The sequence below is a fragment of the Choristoneura fumiferana genome, chromosome 6 (assembly GCF_025370935.1).
Source record: "Choristoneura fumiferana chromosome 6, NRCan_CFum_1, whole genome shotgun sequence".
Taxonomy (NCBI): Eukaryota; Metazoa; Arthropoda; class Insecta; order Lepidoptera; family Tortricidae; genus Choristoneura; species Choristoneura fumiferana.
The window spans coordinates 15873770-15896517 of NC_133477.1; the positions used below are offsets into that span (position 1 = coordinate 15873770).

The 22748-nt window shown below is 36.5% G+C and overlaps 1 protein-coding gene and 1 long non-coding RNA gene across 3 annotated transcripts in view; one reads left to right on the forward strand and one right to left on the reverse strand.

Moving 5' to 3' along the window:
* Ca-alpha1T (Ca[2+]-channel protein alpha[[1]] subunit T) overlaps positions 1-14502 on the forward strand; it is a 53152-nt gene extending 38650 nt beyond the window's left edge. For both annotated transcript variants that reach the window (XM_074089448.1, XM_074089450.1), the window contains exons 24-34: positions 558-666; positions 1333-1484; positions 1904-2052; positions 3331-3523; positions 4544-4693; positions 4927-5088; positions 5406-5624; positions 6757-6949; positions 7123-7692; positions 8098-8327; positions 9491-14502. In XM_074089448.1, coding sequence (XP_073945549.1) covers positions 558-666; positions 1333-1484; positions 1904-2052; positions 3331-3523; positions 4544-4693; positions 4927-5088; positions 5406-5624; positions 6757-6949; positions 7123-7692; positions 8098-8327; positions 9491-10240 — 2877 coding nt within the window. In that variant the 3' untranslated portion in view covers positions 10241-14502. The remainder of the gene's footprint in view (positions 1-557; positions 667-1332; positions 1485-1903; positions 2053-3330; positions 3524-4543; positions 4694-4926; positions 5089-5405; positions 5625-6756; positions 6950-7122; positions 7693-8097; positions 8328-9490) is intronic.
* Positions 1-22748, reverse strand: part of LOC141429196 (uncharacterized) — a 69467-nt gene that overhangs the window by 3929 nt on the left and 42790 nt on the right. The gene's annotated exons all lie outside the window — the stretch shown is intronic.

Sequence of the window (22748 nt, forward strand, 5' to 3'; positions counted from 1 at the left end):
GATACCTATTTTTGATGGTACATGTCTGTACCAAGGTGTAAAAATTACATTCTATATAATATATAGATTGAGAACATTGCATCAATTAATAAAGATGTAGAATCGGTGTAAACTTTTCGTGTAGTAAGACCTACACGAAAAGTTTACGCCGATTAAAGTCAATTTAAAGTCAACAAGGAAAAGGGCAGCATAAGATAAATAAATAAAAATAAATATCATGGGACACTTGACACCAATTGACCTAGTCCCAAACTAAGCAAAGCTTGTACTATGGATACTAGGCAACGAATAAACATACTTATATAGTTAAATACATACTTAAATACATATTGAACATCCAAGACCCGAGAACAAACATTCGTGTTATTCACACAAATATTTGCCCCGGCCGGGAATCGAACCCAGGACCTCAAGCTTCGTAGTCAGGTTCTCTAACCACTTGGCCATCCGGTCGTCAACCCTTTAAGTCAAGTAATGTTTTTAGAAGCAGCGACCAGTTTCTACCCAACACATTACAGTCGCTTTGTCTTTAAAATTTAATCTAAGCGCTTTTCTAGGTATCGTGGAAGGCCCCAGAAGCTGGCTTCTCGTCAGACTCCACAGTGAGACTCGACACCGTTAAGTCCCCGCCCCATCGGCTGTCTCTAACCAACGATTACTTAACAGGTAACAAAATTAACATTTTTACCCCATAAAAATACTTTCATGGAAATAATTCCACCAATATTAACTGGAACAAAAAAAGGTACGTGTTCCGCCTCTCAACGAGGCATCTTCACAATTTGATTGATAAATTGCCCTTTTAACATAATGGCGAGTTACCAACATTCTCACAACGTTCACGTATTTCAGCTCGAATCGATAATCAAGACAGAAAACAAATTTTCCTGATTAAAGTTGTACGCTTACCTGCTTAGGTTTTGAATTTGATAGTACCTAAACCCTGCTTCAACCCCAACAGTTTACTATTCGGTTTTTCGTACATAATTTAACGATTCTCCTCAAAGTAAACCTAAGACATTTAATAATGAGAAAACGGGATTATGCAACGTTTAATAAATTTATAACCGATATAATAGGGTTAACAATGGTTAGTAACTAGATAAATTTTACCTTACTTTTTTCTTCACCACCTTTGTCAACATCTGATTAAAAATTTTCTCGCGAAGAAAAGTTTCCACTTTTTATCTATTTAATATAAAAAATATTTTTTTAATAGTACTCCATCCTCCTTCCTTCCCTGCCTACAGTACACGTACTCGTAGGTACTACAACAATCAAGGAATCATGTAATAGAAGTAATAATAAAATCCTCTTTGCTTTCTACTTTAGTGACATCAATCTCAGAAGTAAAGTCAAGCAACTTAACGCCAGCCTCATCGCAGTTGCAACAGCTGACTCCCAAAACACCCCGAAATGAGACCCCATTGCCGACGCGACCGAAGAATCAATCGTTACCTCTCATCAAACAAATTAATGAGGAGGTAAGAACTTTGCTTAAAGTATAAAAGTATCTAGGTTACTGAAATAAAATTAAAAAACAATTTAATAAATCTTCCCCTTAATTAAGCAGACCTCATGGCCTAGATTTTTAAAAGCTTTATAAATGTGGAAGATTTTTCAAGCTTTATTATGCGAAGCGTAAATTATCATCATTAGCTCATAATTCATGGCCATTGGGTAGATACTTACAAATGTAAGTTCTATTAACAGAGTTTAAAACTATAATGAAGATGTTTTATATAAATATCTTATTCAAAAGGCACATTTGAGTTTAAGAGTACAAACTTTCAATTAAACGCGGTCTCGAAATAAATAAACTCTGGTCGAAAGTGCTCTTCGGTTCCATAAAGTTTTGCCTTGAAACTTTTAATTTGAAAAGTCTGATTCACTGAATTTTCAGGTTACCATAAATAATAATGTGAGCATAATTACGTCGAGGTTCGACAGGCGGCGCTACAGATTCAAAGACCTTTTTCGTTTCATGGAGCCGACGGGATGTCTCAAGGATAAGGAGGATTACTCTTTGTACATTTTTCCTCCAGGAAATAAGTAAGTTATTATTGCTTTTATGTTCTTTTATACAGCTAATAGTGCTAGTAGGAACGGTCTGGGTATTATGATAAATTTATGTAAGGTACAATTTAATTTATCCTCATTGCTACTTGTCGAGGTATATTATATTCAGGGTTGCGAAAATAAAGTTTGATTTTCATTTGTCGTGACAGGTTATACTAGTCAGACTCTATTTACGCAAAAGGCTTTTTTTACTTACTTCGATCAATATCTAAGTCGGAGTCGGAGTTACATAAAACAAACAAGTCTGTTGTTTTTCATTTAAATTTTCAGTTTCAACCAAAATTATTAATAAAACATTTATCTATCGTTGTTATCGCTTATTGTTCTGCTACATAAAATGAAATGTAATCTTGAGCCGAGAAGTGTAGGAACTTGGAGTTCAATCCAGGATTTTAGCTTAATGAAAGGCTTGTACAAACTTATTTTTAATAAGCGGAGTTTCTAAATTTTGCATTGGCCTGAAGCCAAGACTTAAGTTTGCTACAACTTGCAGTACCTGTTCATTGTGAACAGTCTTGTAGTCAAGTCTTTTGTTTCGGAGAACAATAATAGCGCAGCAAGAGCGACCAATTCCGCAGTTTGCCTGCGCCTAGTTAATTAGTTCAGGGTGCTTCTTTAATAATAAATGGCCGGAGTAAATAAGTTTTTAGCGTGTTGTTTGCGGGAGGTAGCTGTCGAGAAAATGCCTGGAATTTTACGCAAAAGGATGTTGTTATTCCAACAGCCGGCTATGTAGTAAATGACTTACAATACTAGAGATAGCTAGTTTGAATCTTATGAGTTCGTTCTTTTGAGTCAATTTGGAGAATACCAACTTGCTTGTTACAACAATTATAATTAACTACTACACTGAATCCTCGCGTCTAAGTCATACATAAGAGATATTCCATCTTTGAATTACGAGTACGACAGTCAACTTTTGCTACAGGGATTCTAAACGGGCAAACGGATACATGTTTCAACCCTACTCTAAATCTAAGCTTGTAGTAATTTAAACCAAAATTATACCCATTTCGGTACCCTACCTGTATTTCAATTACCTGTTTCGATAAAGATTCCTTTTCTTCTAAAAATATAACCAACACTGACGTTCATAATTATTTTTTAAATCAATGATTAGGTATAGATTTTGATGTTTTGTGACCTGCAGAAGAAATTATATTCTAAAGTTATCACACAATATAATGTCTATTCTTACTAGTTTATGATAATAATGAAATAAGATACTCTTAAGCTTACATTTTTACACAGAATCAGAAGACTTTGCACTTGGATGGTGACCCGCGGCTGGTTCGACAATATCGTTCTACTATTTATAGCCCTCAACTGTATCACGCTTGCTATGGAACGCCCAAACATACCACCTGACTCAAAGGAACGTGCCTTTCTAGCCAGTGCCAATTACGTCTTTACTGTAGTATTTGCTGTTGAGATGTTTATTAAGGTAAGACATTATACAATTGTGATGAAGACACCTTACTTTTCGGAGATCTCGACGGTTGATAGGCTAATTGATCGAAACGCCATTATTGTCTAAAATTTGAAACAGCTTAAACGATGGAGAAATTCACTGATTCCAAACATATACCTCTATCACTCAATATTAAAAAAAATGTCGCTTAGATCAATTAGTCTATTAACCATCATATCAATGTAACCACAAACTATACCTACTGCTAGGAACCTTTTGTTGTTTTGTTGAAGCCAATTGTTTTAGTTGACCTAACAGAGGTAGCTAACAGTTATATAGCAAATATTACACTTTCTCACTAAAAGTAATACCCTAGTATAAATAACTACTTAACCGCTATGTTTGATGGTTTTTATATTTAAGTAATTTATAGTAATGAATCGATAACTTGCTCATTGTAGAAAATCTTAAGATGTGATAGCAAGCATATTTTTGAACTAATCTACCTGTATTTGCTGTTGTGATGTTTATTTATTTAAAAAAGCATGTAGAAATAAAAATGACATTTTTAAATTAGCAGCCATTAATCATTCAAAATACACACACTAGCATTAAAATAAAATTATGTAAGTAGTGTCGTTATATGTTATTGGCTTATTGCGTATGATTTGAATGTTTAGAAAATATTAGTATAAACTACAAGGACTTATTCGAGGGTATTCTGGCAAAACAGAATAAGTGCAAATTATTATATGACAAAACATTTTAAATAAACAAATAGTCTGGGATCCCTAAAATACTTAACAACCGCTGCACGATATAAGCAAAATTTTACTGCAAACCCAATACCTGTTCTTAAGTTGTCTCGCAGAAATTTCATTTAGAACGTCTTGTCTAGTCTCTGCAGTGCTGAGTTACGTAGTCGCAACAAGCGATAAGTTTCTATTTATTTCTAAACACAACAAGTTAGCTAATAGATTACTCTGTTACAAGATTCTTACTATCTGTGGGCATCTCAAATTTAGCTTGGACTATAGTTTAATACTATTACAGGTGGTCGCATCGGGAATGTTCTACGGCACTGAAGCATACTTCACATCTGGCTGGAATATTATGGACGGCTCCCTCGTCATTATATCCATCATCGACCTGCTAATGTCTCTTGTATCGGAGTCAAGTCCAAGAATTTTTGGAATATTGAGGGTGAGAACCAATTACTTTGATGTAAATATATTTCATTACCTACCCTAGTAGGGTTTGCACAAGGTAAAGAAAAGGAAAAAAATATCTCAAGCACCAGGAGAGTTTTCACTTATACCTACTCGGATCTTGACAAAGGGATCAGGCTTAGATGCCAAAATGGATGGCATTTATACTTGAATTTATATAGAATATCTTAATATGTTCATCCACATTAATAAATACAATCATTTCAGGTGTTCAGGCTCTTGAGATCCCTTCGGCCGTTACGAGTGATCAATAGAGCGCCAGGCCTCAAACTTGTGGTGCAAACTCTGTTATCGTCTCTAAGACCCATTGGGAATATTGTCCTCATCTGCTGTACTTTCTTCATTATCTTTGGCATTTTGGGTGTTCAGGTAGGTATTTATTATTTATTTTGATTAATAACACATATATACATACGATCGAATTGCTCCGCAGATTATTCAGGTTCCCTCACGATGTTTTCCTTCGCCGTAAAATACACGTGGTACATTTCAATGTATATGTTAATTATGTACTTAACAATAATATAATATTGTTTGTGGAACTTTTTCATTTGCTTATTCATCATTGATTACTTTTGTAAGGATCTCACTGTTTTGTAGCCTTTTATAATACCTACATAGGTGATAATGATAAGATAACAGAACTTACTTACGTTTAACTTATTAATTTTGTAAATTTCTTTTAGCTATTCAAAGGCGCCTTCTTCTATTGCGAAGGCGCCAACATAAAGAACGTTAAAAACAAAACCGACTGTTTGGCCATCGACGGTAACGTGTGGGTCAACAGGAAGTACAATTTTGACGACCTCGGCAAAGCCCTAATGTCCCTTTTCGTGCTTAGCTCGCGGGACGGTTGGGTCAATATCATGTATACGGGGCTCGACGCCGTAGGTGTGGATCAACAGGTGAGGGATAAGTTACGGCAAAAAGGGACTGTAAGGAATTTCGCATAGGAAACGTCGAGCAAAAAATAAAATTTAAGATAAAATTGAATCGACTACAAAAAACCATGAAAATAATTTTCTACTGCTTTAAAGTCAGTGGTTCAGCACGAGCCAGCAGGAATGATAGAAGCCCAATTATATAGGTGAGGTAGACGACTATATACAGGGGCGTACCCAGCTTCTGGCCTACAACTCAGATTTTTTAGGTCAGATCGCCCGCGCTTGTTTTGTTATCCACACTACACAAAGACACCTACATGAAACAAGGTATATGTAGTGTGTAGGGCAAACACCCGCAAGGGATTCTGCTTCATAGGTAAACGGGGCATAATAATATATTGTAGAACATACAATTTCCAGAGGGGGGCAGCTGCCCTCCCCTGCCCCCCCATGACTATATAGGTCCACTTCTGCTGACTCGTTCTGAGGCACCGATCTCAAACTAGTAGAATTCTTTTTTTATGGGTTTTGTAGTCGATTCAAATCTGTAAACAAACTGCCTTTTACAAATAATTTTGTTCAGTCAGAATCTTGAAAAACAAAGTCCATTTCTTTTATCACGCTGTGATAATATAAAACTAGATTTCTCAAATGTAACTCGAAGCAGCGTTTACTCGGAAAAAGAACAAATTGAAGACACTTGTTGAGTTCCGTAACACCGCTGGATAGTTGCGGGACCGTTATTTGAAAAGTTTAGACGTGACATAGTTTTAGGACTTGTAGAAAAAGGTAAAAGAGAAATTGAAGCTTGGGTTTGCTTTAAAGTTCAAACTTTAGTTTTTTGCTGGTGCTACGACTGTTCACTACATTTTAATAAAACAAAAAGTGACAGACAGCTATCAGTTTTTTTTTTAACAAAATCAACATACCGCGAAATTAGACAATATTTAGAGATAAATAGAACATTCAGCACTATTCAACATAAATATAATAGTACGAAGCAATTGCGAAGCAGTAGCGTCTTTGTTAAACACCAGTAATGTCGTTAAGAAGGTTTAAAATTTACCATTTGAGAAACAGAACAGCAAATTTATAAAATGACCAAACTGTAATAAAAATCCAAATAAAAATGCATGTTTTTTTCGTATTTTAGCCTATAGTAAACTACTCGGAGTGGCGTCTCCTTTACTTCATCGCATTCATTCTGCTGGTGGGGTTCTTTGTCCTGAACATGTTTGTGGGAGTCGTGGTGGAGAACTTTCACCGCTGCCGGGAAGAACAGGAGAAGGAAGAGCGAGTAAGAAGGGCGGCCAAAAGGCAGCTACAGATGGAGAAGAAAAGGCGAAGTAAGTTGGAGAATCTATTGATTATTTTATGGTAGCAATGAGAGGTCTATTTCTATTTCTGAAAAGTTTTTTTTTTCATCGTTAAAATAGTGAAAAAAAAAACTATTAAAAAACTTTGACGCTACAGAATTTAATTTTTATTCAATAAAATAATCAAGTGCTTTAATTTTCAGAAATGCATCAAAGACCGTACTATGCGGATTATTCTCAATCAAGACTTTTCATTCATAATGTGGTCACTTCAAAATATTTCGATCTGGCAATAGCTGGAGTGATCGGCTTAAACGTAGTCACTATGGCCATCGAATACTACAGAATGCCTCCAGTTCTCGCATACGCTCTGAAAATATTCAACTATTTCTTCACGGCGGTTTTTATTTTAGAAGCAATTATGAAGCTAGTGGCTTTAGGGTTTAAAATATATCTAAAAGACAAATGGAATCAACTGGATGTTATTATTGTTATTTTGTCTATAGTTGGGATTGTGTTAGAGGAACTAGAAACTAATATAATTCCAATAAACCCGACCATTATGAGGGTGATGAGAGTTTTGAGGATAGCGAGGGTATTAAAGCTATTAAAAATGGCAAAAGGTATTCGGGCGTTGCTAGATACAGTGATGCAAGCGTTGCCACAAGTAGGGAATTTAGGGCTGTTATTTTTCTTGTTGTTCTTCATATTTGCTGCATTAGGCGTGGAATTATTTGGCCGACTGGAGTGCTCCGATGAGATACCCTGTCAAGGTTGGTATCATTTGAATTCCATTTTGTCGTTTCAATTATTTTACGACCAGATGGCCTAGTGGTTAGAGAACCTGACTACGAAGCTTGAGGTCCCGGGTTCGATTCCCGTGTCGGGGCAGATACTCGTATTTGTATGAAAAATACGAATGTTTGTTCTCGGGTCTTGGGTGTTTAATATGTATTTAAGTATGTATCCATAATTATATTTATCCGTTGCTTAGTACCCATAACACAAGCTTTGCTAAGCTTACTTTGGGACTAGGTCAATTGGTGTGAATTGTCCCGTGCCGTGATATATATAATTAAAGTTTTCTTTTGTCTAAATAAATAATGTTAGCTTTTAACTTTTAAATTTATAAACACTTATTTTTTAAGATTTGACACAATTATCTTTTTTTCCTCTAGGTCTTGGCGAGCACGCGCACTTTGCCAATTTCGGCATGGCGTTTCTTACTCTCTTCAGGGTAGCCACTGGTGACAACTGGAATGGCATTATGAAGGACACACTACGTGAGGACTGCGACAGCAGCGTGGATTGCGTCCGCAACTGCTGTGTGTCCACCATCATTGCGCCTATCTTCTTCGTCGTGTTTGTGCTGATGGCACAGTTCGTGCTGGTCAATGTTGTTGTTGCTGTAAGTATCTTTAATATTTTTTATTTCAATCACTGTGAGGAATTTTGATATTATATTACTTGACCTTTCGTATGAGTTATGATTTTTATGTGTCTGTCTTGTGTGCTTGTGCAACTCCTTAGATAACAAACTTTCCACCTATTTTCTCCGACATTTTTAGGAGTATAGTAGTGGTGCAGTTTGTATCTGATACTGCAATTCTTGCTACTTAGTATCAACTTGTTATACTGTTGTGTTGTATAAATAATTCTTTTAAAGGGTGTTAATTATGGCAGCATTGTGTATCTAAATATACCCGTGGAACTTATAAAGAAAACACCAAATTGAAAATACGATTTTAACTTCAAATTAGGCTGACTTGTGGCAGGAACCAGAAACAGCAAACTACATGGTCCCAGCCTTTCGCATGCAAATTTTTGTCCCGATGCGGCCAACCCGGCGACCCTTTGCTTAGTACAACAGAGCAACTTTGCCGCGAAAAGGATCCACTATTAAAATTTCGTTAACTCTAACTCTGGAGTTGAAAATATATTTCAATTTGGAATATGTATAAGCTACGTGTCCGCCCCACGTTGGTAACTTTTCCGAGATAACATAGATGCGATTCGAAAGTTTGCTCAACTTCCGCACGGCCCGTATCTAATTACACTGTCATCGCCAAGCCATAACCCTCGGTGCTTTTACGATAATTGACTAAACTAATTGCGCCCCAAAATCCAAAATAACAACCCTATTCAATTTAACAAATTTTATAATTATATTCAAAATAATTTTTATATCGACTACCGTGCTGCACGTACTTGCTTTTTTAAATGAAAAACTGTAAATAAAAGTTTCCTATTCCAATTTCACTTATCACTTTGCTTGCCAAGACTTACAAACTTGATAAATGTTGTAGGTATGCCAAATTGAAGTTGAGCCGTAGTAGAAACTAAATGGGAAGACACAGCTGTTGTAATGGGTCTATAAAATACTTCGAAATTTTCTTACGTCTTTATGATAGTTTGCATAAATTTGAGACACAATTTTGTGCTCTGTAAAATATCCAATTTTCATTCAGAACACATAGTGGCACATATTTATCATGAGAGTACCTAGTTTGAATTTAAACCAGTTCAAAAGAGGATGTTATTACTATGCAATGTATGTATGTATTTTATCAGGTGCTGATGAAACACCTGGAGGAATCTCACAAGCAGATGGAAGACGAAAACGACATGGATGTGGAATTGGAGCGCGAGATGGAACGCGAGATCGACGACGAAGAGGACCGCGCACTGTGCCGCGCGCTCGAGCAGGTAGCGGCGCCGCGTGCTCTCAGCAAGGTACCCTCACTTCCGGCCAACTTCACGTACAGCGAGCCGAAGCACCCGCCGACCCCGTCCCCCGCACGCCTCGCCCGCCGCCGGCGCACGATGCACTCGCACCATGCTTTGCTACCAACGGCGCTGCAGCCGCGCCGCGCCTCTCTCTCACCTCATGCGTTCGGACGTCGCCGGCAGGACTCCGTCGATCCCCCAGCTGCGCTCTACGAGGAAGACGCGCGCTTCATAGACGCCGACGACGCGGACGAACTCGACCCCGGCTCCCCGCCGCGACGCGACTCTTTCGCGCACAACCGGCGTCAGCGCGCTGATAAGCGCAACTCTCTGCGCGGCGAGGAAGCGAGGCTACTTCGACCTGCCCCGGTGTTGCTCGCCGTGCCGACTGTGAGACAGAACGTAAGAATTACCGTCCCCAAGCGTCGGGCTTCGGAGACGGGAAGCGTCAGTGATTCCGCGCGGCAGCCCGAAACCGCCGAGCCGATCACTGAAGAGGAGAAGATAAGGATAGTGATAGCAGAGCGGCGGAAGATGGACTGCGCGCGGCCTGAGCCAGAGGACGACGTGGAGCTGGCCGAGCGCGGCTCCTAGTCCCGGCGGGGCCGGCCGCACCACCACACCGAGGTCTACATCTAGGCGTCACGCCACGGACCTCGCTCCCTCTACCCTCTCCATCTCCTTCTATCGTACGGTCAAGGAACTGCTGATGTTCGAACTCGGTTGCACGGCAGTGATATAAGCGCATGTTTTATGACGTTCCGTTAAAATTTTGTGCAGTGTTGCGTTCTCGTATCGACTGATTGTGTGATAATTATAACGTGCAGGACGTTTTGGTGTGATAGTTTCCCGTCTTGAGTCTTTGTTTCCGACTATCCGATTCTTTCTTTTCCTATGCGGCCGGTTCAACAGACTAGTAAAGAGACTTCAATAAATTTAAGCTAAGGTGTAATAAATATAGGTAGATAGGAGTTAGAACTAGTCAATTTGTTGTGGTGGGATGTTTTCTACGAGAGCTATGTTCACTTCAGACGTTAATTATAGTAATTTCAAATTACGGTGCTTGCTGTTGAATTGTATTAGTTATTCGTAAATGTTCTCCTAAAAGAGTTTTAAGAACCTCAACGAAGAGTATGATTTATTATAAGTTAGTTTTCGTTGTATGCATAGCAAATTTATTTTATTTATTATAATTACGTAAATATATTGTATTCAATGTTGTTAAAATGTAATTTTTACGATTTAAAAAATGGGTTTCGAATCATTGAAAATTAGGATAATGTTATCCAACGATTTGAAGAAAAAACGCCTATGGATAAAAATACTAAGGTAATCGTTTAATTTGGACTTCCAGAGGATCTTCTAGTCAACGTCTCTTGTACTAGTGAATTGTTATAGCTAGAGGTTGAATATAGATCTAAAACAGAACCAATAGTTGGCGAATTGATTATAACTCTCTCTAAGAATGAAATGAAGTATTTTCTGAATATAAAATTAATCCTATTTTCTTACAGTCGTGTACGTAACTTAGACGTGTAACTGGCAATACGCACATAAAGTTAGCGTAGATTACAAAGTAGTACCTACAAGCAGAAGTTAGCGCAAACAGATTTTTGTGAGCAATAGTGAGCCGAAATGTTAAAGTACTTAAATTATATAATAACAATGCTGAGTGTTGTCTCTAGCCGTGCCAAATATACACACTTTTATTTAGCGAAACGCTTGAACTTTTTTTTACTTCACTTATTGATCGTGCGTTTAGACATTTTTAACAAGGTCTTGTGGACATTATAGTACTTACACAATAATTCACATATTTCTCTAATAAAACTACCGTGAGACACACACATTAAATGATACTGTAACGGATAACTCACGTCTAAAATCGAGTTTAGCTCGACATGTTTCGGGGTAATTCGTAGCCCTTCTACCTAGGAGCAACGTGACACACACGTGGAAAGTTGCCTGCCACTGGCAACAAGCGCACTGCACACCACCGCTCTGCTCGCGCGACTACCCGACAGCCGCCGAGTCGCGTTGCTCCTAGTAAGAAGGGCTACGAATTAACCCGAAACATTTCAAGTTAAACTTGATCTAAGACGTGAGTTATATGTTACAGTATCACTTCATATAAGATTATTATATTTTCATTCTTTAGCTATTGAAGACAGAAACAGTGACCTCAAATTATACGTAATAGGTACGCATTTTAATATTTTTTTTGAAAAAAATATTGCAACCCCGTTTATGGCAATCTCTTGAGTAACTTTATGAAGAATACTTGTTGTACTTAGCAAAATTTTACTTTGCTGTTCTTACAGTGGATTTGTACAATATTTGAAAAAGAATGTAATCTTCTGTCTTCACTTGCTAATTTATTGAGCAACAATGTGAATAATTGAAATGTATACATGTGGATGGTATGTTGCAGACCTTGGGCAACCTTCTCAAACAGATCCTAAGAAATTATTAAATCCTAGAATTCCTAATTGTATCCATGAACAAAAGATTTTAAATTTCTTAGAATCTGCATTCCATGAAAACAAATTTTATGTTTACTTAGTCTGTAGTGTAATCATTTTAAGTAGACTTGTCTACCTATACGCTTATAAGATCAATTACTTAGTAGCGATTGTTTCAATTTAAAAACGTTTTCAATTATTTATCCTTTCGATACAGTCGCTACAGACATAAAATGCCAAAATATCTTAAGTAGGTAATTTCTGCTTCAATTGTTGGAGACTCATTTTGAAATCATTTCCGGGGCTAAGACGATTATTCAGAGAACAATGTTAAAAAGCATTTAAGGTCGGCTTTGATCGAAGTAAAAATCACGCTGAAATATTTTGAGTTGTATTAAATGTTGTTTAATCTTATTATGAACAAAAAGTAAAATTGACTAAGCGAAAATTATTAAAGTATTATTACGTAGTATTAACATTAAGACCATGTTGATGCTTATTGAGTAAAACTCCCCCAGAGAGAAACGAGTATATCAAACTGTCAATAGAATTGCCATTCAACTGTCACATTACGCAGATGACAACTTAACTCTTCCCCTTGAGTAAGTCAGTGTGATTCATGGACAGTTTTAAATGCGTTTTAACACAAACTCTGAATTTGTCCCAATTGTTTAACGAATAAAAATCGTAGTTAGGGAAGTGAGCAATAAATTTTATACTTCGACTGTGCCTTTCCTATTTCTAATGTATTAGCTTGTGAAGTCGATTGTTGGGACTCTGAACTTATATGTATACTGTAGGATTTGGGAACTATAGACATTATTGTAAATAACTATAATCTTTTATGTAAAACAAAGTTTTCATGAGTTCTCTAAGCTGTTTGAACCTGCTTGTGGCATCAGAAAAATGTAGTAAAAAGAACACAAACGAAAAAATTAAGTCATAAAGTAACTATGTTATAGCCAGTAAAAATATGTTCCCAAAAATATCCGACATTGCAATATCATTTTGTAACTGTTGAATCTGGCATTTTAGAAATGTTGTGGGTATTTATTACTTTAGTATGGTATATTAGGATCAGAAATGAGGGAAATAAAAGTATCTTAGACATTTATTTTTGGTCTTTCACACGACTCGAGATTTTGTACTATTTCCAACTTCTGATTCAGGTATTTAATTAAAAGTGTCAAAGGTTCAATCCGTCATCCAGATTGTATAAATATGAAGCGAAATTAATCTCAAAGATTGCTTTAGGTTTATCCAGTCTGAGATTTTAATCCAGAAATCAGTCAGTGCTCTGAAATGGATTTTGTTTATTACAGTGGAATAGCGTCATCCATATTTATAGAAAATCGATTTCTATGTTATTACAGCATTGGTAAAAGATGTTATCAGCATCATAAGTTCGGAATAACTTGCCTTTAACACTTAGACAATTATAAAGTTGAGTGCTTACAAGTTATTGTAAACATGTGATTTTTTTTACTAAAGAGTTTATTTTTATTGGTATTGAAGGTAAAATAAAATGTTAATTTGTCACATCTACAATTCATCAACGAATTAATAGCTCTGATAAAAAAGTAAGATGAGCTCATGCGTCAGATGCATCTTCCTATTAGTGCATATACGAAACAATCGGTTGCAAACTATTTATGCACTTTCCTAAAACTTTAGGTTTTTTGTAATCCTTTTATTACGGGGTTACTCCAGATTTCGCTTAGCAACGTGCACATCGTAAACGAAAAAAAAACTGCGAGTGTTGTACGTGACAATTTGCACCCTTTGTGAGCTCGTACGTTTTTCCCAGGAATGGCCAAATCCAAGCAAAAGTATGCCACGATTTTTATAAAACGCTACGCTCCCTCGCTGGATTTTTCAGAGGCTCTCTAAAATACGGCATCTAGTTTATACCAGAGGAAAATGCTAACGCCCCGCGTTAAATATTTCACTTGTTGCTCCCCTTAAAGCTACGAAGCGCTGCATTTTTAATATTTTTTTGATTAAGCAACTTACTTTATTGTTTTTGACCTCTTTTACTTCAGACAAAATGTCTTCCATCTCTACTTATACAAATGGGTTGAAATTCTATCGATCGGGGTTTCTCACAAAGTAATTCTCTTAAGATTAATGATAAAATGTTAGAAGCGATTCTGAATCTTATTCCAGAGTCACACGGTTGAATTGAATGAAGGGAATTTAGTAAAATGTAAGAATAGCATTTTCGTGATAAAAAGTAAATTTCGTGATAAAGATTAGGTATTGTTTTTCGGTACTGATTGTATGATATTTTAAGAGGTATGAACAATGTTCATTAGATGAGTACACCTGTTAAACTTAGCTGGTGATCTGTCAAGTTACGAAAATGTTAGGTTGAAAAAATAAATCTAAAGACAACATCTGCGTTTTATTGCCTGTCTTCTCTTTCAGCTATTTCTACGCGTGGAGTGGAAGATATTACGAAGAAAACTAGAACAATGCAATATAAATCATAGTTCAGCGCGTGCATTTGACGTTCGACAGTCTTTCATTTACTTTGCGACCCAGTTCTAAAATAATCAGTAAGTATTTGATAAAGCTAAAGTTTCGCTCAGACGAATATAAATTCGTTGTATCAGATCTCTATCGCCTTGCATCAACACAATAATCATGATTACTGATAAAAGATCACGTCCAAACTAGCAATTATGATATACAGGGTGTAACATTCATATCGGTCAGCATGGGAAAGTCTGAAACTATAAGACATATGAAGATTTGTTCTTAGGAACCAGGTAATCGATTTTAGTAACAAGGAAAACTGCATTTATGCATTAAAAAAAACTTGAACTCAGCTCGGGAAACGAACTCGAACCCGGACGTTTTGAAAAATAAAACTTACATTATTAAAGAATTTAATTAAAATAATTACATTGCATTTTATTCACTATAGATATCGTGTTTCATAGTCATTGCTTATGACCTACTCGTACACTACCGATATTCGGATAGAAATACGAATAATGTACCTAGGTACATGTTTTATTGTTCAAAACGACTGGATTCGATTCCCGAACTGAATAAGAGTTTTTTTTAATGTATGAATGCAGTTTTTCTTGTTACTAAAATCAATGACATGGTTTCTAAGAACAGATCTTCGTATGTCTTATAGTTTCAGACTTTTCCATACTGAATGTTACACTCCGGAATCCGGAAGTATTTGAAAATTATGACAAAAACAACAAATAAACTACGAATGAATGAGTCACTACGATGAGACCCAAGAATGTCACAGACAAACATTCAGATAGAACAAAAGGCTTCAAACTTCTAGCGCCCCTTTTCCATCAGGGGTTAAAAAAGGCGCCTGTTTTCGCGTAGTCATTCAATTTCCGTCACAAAGGGCAGCAACAGGCGTGCACAATCGAGTTTAGCAACAATCTTTGCGCGCCCCTATCTTGTTAGCGGGCGCTTACAATCAAATTTACATAATTCCTTGAAACGAATTTTAATAGGTTCTTTATCGTGCTCGCAACATAAAGCCCTTCGCAAAAAGGTGGATCGTACTGTTTATTGTACTGCGTGCTAATGTACCATCGCCCGAGCCCGCTGGGATTTTGTTATAGCCATTTTTACAACTTTGCTACAAAGTTTACTTCGGATGGAATTTTTGCAGTCAGAAAATTGAAATATATTATTGTACGGGTTGTATTCCGCTGTATTGTTAATTTTATGTAGGGTAAGGTTGATTAAGCTGTACCAGCGCCTAAGTCGTACCCCGGTAATATCTCGTAAGATACTTATAAATTGAACCATCTAGTGTTGTCAAAATGAACTATTCAGTCGAGCGAGCAAGCATAACTATGCAAGCGGACTGCTGGCTGCCTTCGTGAAGCCGAGATAATTAAAAAGTAAAATTATTATACAGTTGTCATTAAAATTTTGGACTCATTCGTAAGCTTTTCATGGCGGGAATGTGATCCTTACTTTTATTCTTCATTTACCTATATCTATTTTAACACATATCTGGCAGTCGTTTAGGCATATTCAAATAGAAGAACTTTTTGAAGTTATGTCAGTGGTTTTAGTTTAAAATTTAGAAGACCCTGTTGCTTAAGTCGTACTTGTGCAAAATTCCTTACTCGTGACCTATGTGCTGGCATTGAAAGTAAAATAAATAATAAATTATATTTGTGTTCAATTTCAATCAGAATATTACTTGGTTTTATAAGATATTGTAATTTTATTATCTATGTATTGTTTACTTAGTAATTACGTTTGACTTAGTCACTAATAATAATTAAAAAAATATATATTTTAGACTGAATTTTTTGTAATTTGTTCATGTGATCTCTGGTTATTAAGTATTGTACTATAAAGTTCTGTTATGCGTTCAATAGTCTATTTTCTAAGTACGACTTAAGCTACAGATGGTACGAATTAGGCGACTAGACGCCTTTTGACGAAAAATGTTAAAATACGTGTTTTGATAAAATATTTTTAACTTTCTATGATTGATAACTGAAAGGCAACTAAATAAAGATTTAATAAATGCAGAAAATTTTGTTTTATTTAAATTGCACTGAATATTACAGTATTATTTCCTTAGGGGGTACGACTTAAGCAACCTTACTATATACTCGTACTTAAAGAAAGAAAGGTTTATTTTAGCTCTATAAGTACCACCTAAAACTAAGACGTAAACAAGCACTAAAACTATGTTACTTGGTAACACGGCAGGATACCAAAAAGGGTCTCCACTCAGCATGTGTTGCCGCACATTATGTACAGTAACGCTGGTTTTCTGTGGAGCCCAAACGTTAAATAGCTACTAGTACTAGTTAGTACTTCATGCGTCATTAATAGCGGCACTGAACCTTTTCAGTTTAAATGAGGTATGGAGATAATTTGAGACTCTGGGAAAGACAAAACATAGTTTTTACATCGGGGTAAAGCATAGTTCCCGCGGGATAGCGAAACAGCGAGAATTCTTTGCAGACGGAGTCGCGGGAACAAAGTTTAATAAAACGTGGTATTTCTGGTTTTTAAGCTTGCACACATCCAACAGGTAAAATGAAGTTTCTTTTTGTATTTATTTACTTATTTTTCAATTAAAAATTACTGCATTACAGTTAAACCCTACCAGCTAAAACCAGCAATACACAAAAATAAATAAAAGAACATAACGACGGAACACCACACCTTCCGGCCAGAAGTCGGAGCGCAGGAATATCTGCTGGTGCTTGGCATAGACTTGGAGTCTAAATGAGCTGAAAGTGTTAGCCCTTTGAGACTCGAGCGAGAGGATGGACAGCTCTAGCTGGGCTTCCTATAACCGGCGCTGTACCACCTTGCGGCCGTGCTCGAACACCTCGAAGTTTGTTTCTCTAAGACAATAATGGCCTGTGGGCCTACGCTAGCTGGCGCGGGCGCCCGGAGCTAGCGCACGCCTGCGGGTACAGGTACAGGTACAATCCGTCGCACGCGTCCGTATGCAGTTAGCGCTGCTCATACTTACTATTTTTCAATAGGCGTCCAGCTGCCCCGTGCAAACCCCGTCAGCTAGCGACAGGGCCGTCTTTTACCTATTAGAGGCCCTGAGCACAATATACTGCACGCATTCGGTAAGCCTGATTTTCAGGCGAGAGTTGAGTAGCTACACGCACGTAGCTGTGCACATGCCCAGTGTGCCCAGTGGGGAAGACGGGCTTGGCTAGCGAAGGGCTTTAAATACTTACTCCAATTGTTTAAAAGATAATTAAGAATTAGATAATTGTGTGAGAGTTTTAATTAATGACTTTTTTTTTATTCGTAAGTAAAGTGTTGTGTGAAACAAAGTACACAGCGGTCACGCATTGTACGGACTCACGGTTGGCTTTCCGTTGGAGTTCGCCTTAAAAATGAACACGAATTGGCACGAAACTGGTGTGAAATCCCTCGACTACTAATATTTCAGCGACCCGTGTACTTAATTTGGATAATTATGACTAATTATCTCATATTAGTTTCACTTAAAATAACTCAATTAGCTAAAATTCTAGAATTTCAATTAAATTGGTAGACCTACATAACATAAAGTGGATAAAAGCAACTTGAGTGTCAAACCTTGCAGTTTATTAACTTTTTATAATGTTACAAAAATTAAGGTAGTATAGTTTTATCCCGGAAAATCTATAACAATAGTATGGAAGTTACGGATAGCAACAATAGCTGAACATTCATCAAATAACAAACTTGAGAGTCACAACAGAATGAGCATCAAACTAAGCGATTTCACTCTAAATGATTAGCTGCGACAAAGAAATAATAATGTTGACAATAACTTCGGCATAACCGGCGCCGACTCGGAGCCTTCGGAGTCGTCTGACCTACATTCAAAACCCAAATTACAGCGATTGTATGAAAGACGAATACTTAATGGGCAGAATAGAAAGTTTTTCCTTACTACCAAAAATACACTATCATGTGAAGATGAATAGAAACGCTGATCCCGAAAGCGCTGTGATTCGTTTTGTTATAAAAAACTGATTTTCATGTTACAAGAGTAAAAGAGCGCTAGAAATTAAATGTTTAGCTCCTATTCCTAGGCATTTGAGAGCGGAAGAATGATAATTAATTGGAATAATACGGTATGATTTCAACTTTATTATAATAAACTTGAAAAAACGGCCTGTTCGATTCACCACACGATGGTACAAACGAGGAAAAAAGTCATCCCTACTTTTAAGAGGTAGCCCAAAATTAAGGTTTTTCTTCCATAGTCGAGTAAAAACAAAATGCCTCACCTAATCCTTCCTTACCAATATAATAAGCGCAATAATAACTCTGTCTGTCTGTTACCTCTTCACCCTTAACCACTGAATTAATTTAGATTTCAAACTAGGATAGTTTCTCTCGGAAAATTCCATAATTTCTGCACATAGCGATGAACGACTTCTTTACAGACGAAGTCGAGGGTAAAAGCTTCATAAAGTAAACACCTATAGGAGTGTTAAATCACTCGTCAAATATCCTTGTCACCGTCTATAAATCTGTTGCTTCTGTACAAAGACCATCATACCAATTTGCGCCATCCTAAGACAACAGCGTTCCTTACACTAGGGCTATTGACACCGCAAACTTTGAGCGAAGTTCGGGTTGCTCTCGACTTGGTACACGGAAACGGTTTTAGCCTCAAACTGAACGGGTGTCTTTTCTTACGAATGTGTTTCTCGTTGCTGGTTAAGTTTGGCGGATTTCGCTGAATATGAATCTGAGCAAGTTTTATTAAATTGTGGGTAGACATTCAACTATGACAAATAATACTTTCCGGCTGGCCCAGTTTCTCGAAGCATTTTAGTGTTTTGTATCATTTTCTCATACGGTTTACGAGACAAAATACTAAACTAAACTAACTAAAGTCAAAATACGAAACGTTATAAACTAACTGAAATACTAACTTTGGGAAACAGGGAACAATCTACTTTCAAAGTAATGTTTATTTAATAACACAAACTCGATACACAGAAAAACCAGTAAAATAATGAAATTAAAACTATTTACATAAAACTATACTAAACTTAAAATAATTTTATATTTACTTTTATATTTGCACCGACAAACACGCCCTCTACAATATAATCCTACATAGGTATATGCAATGCAAGTTTATATTTCCAGTGTATTAAGCAATATTTTTTACGCTACAAACTGAACAACAAATTTTCATTAATAGAAGAACAAAGTTAACTCTCTAGGTACGTGAATAGTAAACTACGCCCAATTTACCGATGCATAAAAATGTTTACGCGAAATTTAAGTATGCACTTAACAAGCAGCCTCGCGGACACTGTGCCAAAAACCACGCAAAATTGTACATGTGTCGATCTCTCATACGCTTCATGAAAAATAATAATGAATTTTAAATGCAAATATGGTATTTTCCCTGCAAACTACTATATTTCCTTGGCAAATGTTATCTTAACAACAGATGGTGCTTAAAATACCTACTATTGTAAAATCACCATCATCATAAGAATGTCGATAAGACGTGTACAAGGTGGGCCCTGTAATAGGAGCAAAAAATTAAGCCACAGCTTCCACTTTTCATCTTGAGCTAATTTCGTTCTACAACTTTTGAAAATAACTTGTAAGTACTTATTATGATTTTATTATAGTTTTAAAGTTTAGTTGGGCAAGCAATGTATTGCAAAATCTGTTATTTTGTTACGTGACAGGCAATGTCATTTAGGCTATTGGATGCCGCACATTGAAAATAGCATTTAATTTGTTTGAAATAAACGTAAGGATAAAATTACTTAATTTTTGAAAGTTGCTGAACTAAAGAAGTTCCATTTCAGTAGCAGAACCTGTGTTTTAATCTTTTGCTCTTGTTACAGGGCCCACCCGGTATATCAACCTGAAGGTTTAACTTAAGCGACGTAACATTTGACAGGAAATTGCATGGATATTATATAAACATTTATAAGTCACTTCGTTCGCAGATCGTATCTCCTGTCGGAATCAGAAAAAAACTGACTTATTTACGTCAAAACATAGTTATATTCTACTTATAGTGGAAACGAAAAACTTATAATGAAAGTTTGTGAGTGTACGTAATGGACCTCAGGAATAACACAAAAGCTACTTTCTTTTCTACTTACTAATTGTGACATGAAATTTTCAAGGGTGTTCGCATAAAACATAAATGAAGACCAGGCGTAATTCCAGGGAATTCCCATGAGAATTCAGTAAAATACCGGCATAATTGACCTACTAAAAACCTAATAATGAACGGGAGCAAAACTTACGTGTACCTGTAAAATCACTACTTGTGTAGTTTAAGAATGACCTCAAATGCAATCATCAATATACAACTTAAGTTTAAAGCAACTAGGCATACCATTTTATTATTTCAACTAGGCATCAATTGAAACAAAACTTATTTGCTTAGAAGAAGTAGAAGGAACTTTTAGTACAACATGTTTAACAACTAATTAGAAATAATGCAGACACTGGGAGCACTAACGCTATGTAAATACTCCAGCTACTTTGTTATGCAAGACTCAGCTGATTAGTCCGTAAATAAATATAAAAGGAAAACCATTTGCGAAACTAGAGCAGCGAGCATTGCGTTCGTAAAAAATTAAACTGGTTTGTTTGGTATTCATTAAGAGAGAGTTTACCCGCGCTGCGCAGGTCGTTTCAGCGCGTTAATGGGAGAAGGAATGCTATTGGCCGAGAGGAAAATGTGAATTCGTTCAACTAGTGTCTAGGACAGCACGTCGCGACGAGCACTGAAAAGTATAATATGCAGAGATATATTTTTTAAATAGTTTACATTTTGGATAGCGATAATGATAGCTTTTACTCTTAAGTAGGCTATGCGGATGATGAGAGATAGCTAATACTTAAAATTAATTAGTTGATATAAAAAATAAAATTATTAGCTTCTTTGCTGACTGTATTCTTATCATTCTGAGAGTAGGCCTGTCTTTACCCAGCAATGGTACATAATGTAGGTCGTGATGTGACAACTGAAAACTACTACCACAGTATTTTTCAAAATTACCTTCTAGAAATTCGAAGTGCTCTTTATCATTGAGCTAGTCTATACATAAATCTTAATACCAGTTTAATTGAAAGGGTTTGCTACCCGATCAGGTTTTAAGGGAGGCTGTTAGTTAATTGATCAAGAAATTTAATCAGGGCTCTAAATTGTTCAACGGTTAAAACCGATCAAGGCCTCACGCATTTAAAACCTTTCCGTCTTTTGTAATTAAACAAAGGTTTTGTCGGGTGTGACGTACTTTGGAGCTCAAGTATTGTTTAAGAGAATGGGTTGGAGAGGTATCAGGAAGTCCTGCAGAATAACAGAGTTGAATGAATTAACAAAATCATACGAAAAGGAAAGAGAAAGAAAGAGAGAGAGAGAAACATATGTGCAAACCAATTTTATTTTATATTCTGCTCTTTTGTATGATGCGTCAAATGCGCACTATTTTATTTTTCCTCTATTCCTCCTCATATTGGAAAAGACTGCATTAGTCATAATTATTATTATCATCAGCTGGAAGACATCCACTGCTGAACAAAGGCGTCCCCTTTAGAATGCCATAATGAACGACATCTCGCTACTTGCATCCACCAGTTGCCCGCAAACCTCACGATGTAGTCAGTCCATCTAATGGGAGGTCTGCCAACGCTTCGTCTTCCAGCTCGTGGTCGCTACTTGAGAACTTTTTCCCCCAATTAGTAATTTATCCAATTATAAATAAATCTGCCTTAGTATAACTTAAATGCCGTTATGGTAAGTAAATGGTAAGTACTAAACTGTACCGTCCAAAGTTGAAAATCACCCGGATGTCAGTTAACGGCATTTTAGTTATACTACGGCAGAAATAGTGTTTAAATATTACACCACAAAGTTCTTTAACAATTGCAACTTATCGCATTATGTTTCTACTCCTCTCGTACTCTCCCATACACATCATGCTGAGTTGGGACCATTTCGTGACAAAATTTGTCTTGATTTCCTTTTTTCTTTTTCTTTGTTTTGTAAAATGTCACGAATAAATGTTTTTCTTTATTTCTTTCTTTCCATAAAGGAGTATCTCAACACGAAATCCCTTCAAGGTCACCGGAATGATCCCTACAAAAGCACCACGTAGTTTCATCAAAGCAAA